A 6000-nucleotide genomic window follows, 5' to 3' on the forward strand; every position below is an offset into this window, starting at 1 on the left:
TTTCTCAAATGGGCAACTGTGGCTTACAAACATCTTGTACATTAATAGGGCATCTTGCACATTCTACATTTTGAGGCATTTTTTTAAAACTCCAAATGTTCACCACAACACTCATCCCCTACTAGTATTTAATACAAACAAAAATACAAACTTAACACTTCATGTTACTGCAATTACCATATACATATTTCTTAGGCTGATGCTTAGTTGCATTTTATCAAAGCGATGCGCTTGTAGAAGCGATAATGATCTCTGAATTCACGTTGACTATATACTGCAAGTGGGCTCCGTCTTTCTCGAAAAACTCTGCCCATCTGCACAGCACCCACAATGTCAAATAACTCTACATTGGAAGATGAACTCCCGAATTCTTGTAAATCCATTCTTTATTCCAAAAAGTTCTGTTTACGAGGTCTGAAAATAACTGATTTTGTTATAAAACTTTCTGCAGCAATTGTTAAGTAAATGTCTTAGGGAACCCATTTTAGGAATTAACTCATGGATCAAACTAATCAGGTAATTAAAAGTGTGTTGAGAAACCAGCCCTAAATAGACCATTAAGGTCACTGTAAACAATAGCGGTAGAGCGAAGCTGACCAATCAAAATGGCGACCCTTACGTTACATTGCTACTGATAGACGCTTCATTTTTCACGCTGCTATTCGGACAGGGTAAGATGGATTCCGTCCTCTCTGATATTTGCAGACATCGACGAGTTCGATGAATTTGTCGAACCTCCTCCCGTGAACATTATCCATCCGAAACCCTCAAATTTTGCTCAATCTGTCCGCGCCGTTACGGTTCTCCGTTTGGTTTCGTTTTTGTTTGTACATAAATTACTGTTACTGAGTATACGGAAAGATTGTTGACCAAATTTTATATAAATTATCCCACGTTAATGCAATAAATATCTAATAAATTAGGTGAACCAACCTAGACGCAAGAAGGTTGAGGAACATATCAAAAAAAAAAAAGAAAAAAATCTAAATTGTAGCCGGCCATAGGTAAAATTAATAAGTTATTAACATTTGCGAGGTATAAAACTAACTATATATATACTGCAAGTGACAAAAATGTATACTCGTTTAAATTTGTTTGTGATAATCAGTATTCTATGTAAATAAGATTTTAGCTAATATTAAAGATATTTTATTACATTTTATAAAATATATAACAGACTGATGCTTTTTTTATATTTCACTTAACGCCACACGGTATGGACTTCTTAAGTTGGGTAAGTTCATCGAATGTAATTCGTAAAATGATTTCCAGAGGGCATGATGGTTGAACTAACTAAACTAAGTAGCTAGGCCTTCGCCTTAGATCTAGTTCCTAAAGTACCCAACTAGACCGCCCCCATTTCCTAGCTTTGTATATTGGGTGCGTACAATGCGCTCACAGTCACTCCGCCCTCTAGAGATTGTCTTATATGATGAACCTATCACTATATGTTTTACAGTTATAAAGCTGTTTTTGGTTAGTTTGAATTTGAGTAACCTGTTTCTTTTAGTCAAACCATGAGCCAAGTGAATAGAAAGTGCTTATATCACAGCAGCTAAATATTTGAAATTGAGTGATTCGAGTATAAAGAAAAAACCTAACATCAAGCCATTAAATTTTCTTTGTAGTAACTACTTAGTATACCGGGTTGGTAAAAGGTACTGAAACGCTTAAAAGCTGGATTGATAAAATTTAATATATGTTGTCAGGTTTACCACGTTTACCTCATAATTCTATTATTTTAAAAGGAATTGCGCATGTCGAATAAATATAGTTAGTAATTTCAAATATGTTTCCATTAATTACTGAGCTGCGTAAAAACACCGCTTTTGAAATAAAAAATACCGTACCGCTCAATTATCTTCAAAACAGCTTTGTTGTCAGATTTTACGGTATACTTTTATTATGTCGAATTTAGTTAGGTCTCATAATTTCAAACGTTTATTTCCATTAATTGCCGAGCTACGGCAACACTGCTTTTTGAATAAAAAAAAAAACGGAACGTAAATACATATCTCGAAAACTGCCATAGATGGAACGATAAAATTCAATACTATTACGCTGACTGGTGGGAAATTTGAAAAAGAGATTTTTTTACCCATTTTTTTTAAAAATTTCCTGGTCTTGTCCTGATGTTAGTCTAATTAGCAGTCCTTAATGTTTGTTTCTGGAAGTAGGAAAGCGTTTGCCACAGAACCTTCCCTCGAGCCAGCCACAGTGTAAAATGAATTGCAAGTTACATAGGTACCTTAGTTTAATTCGAAATTGTTTTTTTTTTCGTTTTGAGTAATTTTATGTAATTTAAGTTAAAAAAAAATCAACATTTTGTACTAAAACAGCACTTCTTATTGCTGTGCAATCACTATTAAATCGTTAATTAGCGCGGTTCGATATTCCCTTCAGCAAAATTGTGTTCAATTGCATTATCTTCACCAATTTCTGATAAGAGTTACGAGGGCAGCGCCAAAATTTCCCGGCCTGAATATGAAAGAAACAGTAGAATAACAATTTTTTTAATATTTTTCAATATAATCCCCCTAAACTTCAATGCACTTATTAAATCTCTTTATTAACACCTCAATCCCTTTAAAAAAATATTCTTTTTGTTTGTCTGTCAAATGAGCTAAAACAGCCTCTTTTAACTCAACTTCGTCGTTAAACCGCCGTCCATGTAAGTCCTTTTTCAAATATCCAAACAAATAATAGTCGCTGAGGGCCATATCTGGACTATAGGGAGGATGATTTATCTATTGGCATCCACACTCTAAAATGGCAGTATGGACAGGTGCATTATTGTGCAAAAGACGCACGCCTCTGGTCAGCTTTTCTCGACGTTTTACATGTATGCAGTCTCGCAATTTATGTAATAATGTTGCGTAATATTTACCATTGACAGTGGTATTAGCTTTTATCTCCCGTCACAATAGTTTTTATCACAGGCTCCGACTCACAGAATTCCAAAAAAGACCGCGCACACTCGACACGGCGTTATTTTTGAATAGCCGAAAGGTTTTTAGGAACTTATCTTGCACTAACCTTATGCATACCTAAATGATCGTGCAGGATTCGACGAACACTTGTATCAGAAAGCTTAGCTTAGATTTCCTTTAAACTTTGATCACTCAATACCACCTCTTTCACAATCGCAACAATATCTTCCGTTATGACCTCCACTGGTCGACCAGTTCTTGCATGATCTTCAAGGGACTCCTGCCCCATTCGAAAACGTTTTGCCCATTCTTTCACTACCGAATACGAAGGAGAACTTTGGCCGTACACACCATACAGCGTTTCTTTAATAATTTTAGGTGCTAACCCTTCTTTTGATAAAAACTTTATGACTGCTCTATACTCAATTTGCGTTATTTGCGACATTTTTGTTTAAAATGCTGTCAATAAAAAACTATTTGACAAAGGACTGCAATTTTTTTTTCGCAGCCTACTAAGATATATATTTAAAAGAAGACAAAAGTTTTATAGTGATACTAGAGCTGCATCTATGTCAGGCCGGGAAATTTTGGAGCTAACCTCGTACATCCTCATCCTCGAAGGATGCTGAATTCGAGCATACAGTTGAGGCATATTCTTAAGCGTTTCATGCCTACTTTGCAGCAGCTGCACTTTTCTGCACACTCTTTTGTACATTTGCAAGAAACACTTGTGAGAATTCCAACTGGAGCTGGATCGTTAGCATTTATAATGGCGATAAAGCCAAGTTCCGTCCACCCCTATCCCAGCTCTGAGGATCCTTTGGTCTATCATATCAGCTGTGCCATCTCGAAAATTGGCTTTGTTGGTGATCTTGAAAATGTCTCGTAGCTTGCGGTGAATAGTGAGGTGCCAAGGACCGTTGGCCTGCTGAAATGAGAACCTCAGGATCTACATCTTCATGATGAAAAACCTGGTAATATTGTGTTGGTATCACATCCACAGATTGCATGTTGGAACAGAATATTCTGTTTTACAACGGTCGAGAAGTACAGCAGAATTTTAAGTTTTATGTCAACCGACGCAGAAACGCAGAATTTATTCCTCCGTAAACATTTGGCGGCTACCACTTACCACTTGGAATGGTGCAAACTCAGATTACACGCATTTAGAACCACATAGAAGTGTTAAAATGATTTCCAGTTTTCTGAAAATTAATTCCTCAAAAATATTAACTTGATTGACCTAATTACACTAATAAATCGCATAAACTTCCCTGCATCACCAGGTTTGAGATAAAGGTCAGGGTAAAGAGCGTTCAAGAGCCAGGCAGGTCATGACCATTTATCGTATGCTGGCCCATGCTGCTTTTTATTCACTTGGCTTAATGTATTAAAAGGTTTACTATGGGTAATTTTTGTCAAAAAAAAATATCAAAGGGTATGTTAAAATGATTTTTTGTTTGTTTCAGCTTTAACGACATGAACAACAACATCTTCAACTTTGACGAACTAGTGAATTGAGGGAGTTTTATAATATACATAACGATGGGTACCGTGATTTTGTAAAAAGATTATTTTCCGTAAGTGTTCACTTCTTTTCATTGTGTTCATTTTGTTAAAAGGCGCACGTCGCAACTCATCTTACGTTTAATATAATATATTTAATATATTAATTAGTAATAATCCCCGCGGGGCCGCGTGTCGAGTTTCTTTTTGTTTCGCTTCGCTCTGGGACACGGCCCCCGTCTTTCGTTTGTTTAACTTTTTACGGAACTGCCATCCTTTCTGGTCTTTTACCCCACCAATTTTTTTATACAATTTTTTATACAGTATATTTTTCTTATTTAGATGATTTGTATAATAATCGAACCGTGCCATTTTAGAATCTAGATATGACAGAAAACGCAGTCCACTAATTGTATTTGTATAATTTCCTCATCCTAAGGCTACGATTTTTTGTTTCCATGGTGCTATTAATATTGTATTCATAATATAAACCGGCCTTTGAGGTCCGTTTGTCCCACGGACCCGGTGGCCAATAATCGTTATCGTATATACGCTGAGAGAAATTTTCCACACACTTGCTTATTACTCTAGAGGCGTATTTAAGCAGGAAGCACCCCAGCAAAAAAAAAGTGGTGCTCCGCCGCTGCCGTTTTCGAATCTTTTCTAACGCGCTAACTGTCCGACAGAAAACATTGTGATCCGATTACAAGTAACCAAAACGTATCAGCAATGGTGATTAACAATAAGTATATGAAAAAATAAATAAATAAAACTAGATTATAGAGGAATAATAAGGATGACAAATTTTTGTAAGCGTTTTCGTTGATCGAGGTCAAAAAGAATTCCGTTAATGTAACCGTTATTGTAAAAAAGAAGATTAAAATGGGTTTCGTCGATAAATGCTTCAAATGTATTATTTACCAATTAACGTGCTATGTTAAAATCGCATTTTCAATAACAAGAGACAATAAATTCTAAATGTATGTCAATTTGTTTTATTTATGTTTCGTTTTACCCTACTTAACTAACCCATAACCCTCAACCTAAGTCGGGCTTGAACGTAGGAGTTACTGTTGACTGGCTTAAAGTAACTACTAATAAAAAGCTGACAAGGTCAACACAATTGAAATAATAAGCGATAAAATAATAATTGATTAAACAAATTCATAATTATAATCACGGAATCAATTAGCGAGCAAGTCAACGCAACAGAATATTAATGCTTCATACTATAGTCACAGCGTTGCCAGGAATATCAATTCCAGAGTGGGTTCAGCTCAAAAGATACCTATGTCATGCAGATAGACAATATCTTTTTAAATACATATAAAATATAATATATTATGCAACAAGTGTGGTAAACAGCATTGCGTTAATAAACGAGTGAATTAAAAAGTGGACCAAACGTGTTGCATACTAAACCCCAGTCAGAGAAATTCTGCAGTTACGTCATAGCATGGCATCTTTACTAGTTCATTACTGGATGTCGTAAATTGACACAGGAATTTTGTTCGTCAGTTTTGAAATCCGGGTGAAAAGCAGCGTCAAGAACAAAATTTTTTAA

General features: G+C 35.6%; 1 protein-coding gene across 9 annotated transcripts in view; it reads left to right on the forward strand.

Annotated features, from left to right (window-relative positions):
* LOC132696963 (basement membrane-specific heparan sulfate proteoglycan core protein) overlaps positions 1 to 5415 on the forward strand; it is a 571468-nt gene extending 566053 nt beyond the window's left edge. For all 9 annotated transcript variants that reach the window (XM_060662152.1, XM_060662157.1, XM_060662158.1 and 6 more), the window contains one exon: positions 4400 to 5415. In XM_060662152.1, the coding sequence (XP_060518135.1) occupies positions 4400 to 4451 (52 nt within the window). In that variant the 3' untranslated portion in view covers positions 4452 to 5415. The remainder of the gene's footprint in view (positions 1 to 4399) is intronic.
* The last annotated feature ends 585 nt before the right edge of the window (positions 5416 to 6000 follow it).

The sequence above is a fragment of the Cylas formicarius genome, unplaced genomic scaffold, assembly GCF_029955315.1.
Source record: "Cylas formicarius isolate icCylForm1 unplaced genomic scaffold, icCylForm1.1 PGA_scaffold_1__22_contigs__length_36826433, whole genome shotgun sequence".
NCBI lineage: Eukaryota > Metazoa > Arthropoda > Insecta > Coleoptera > Brentidae > Cylas > Cylas formicarius.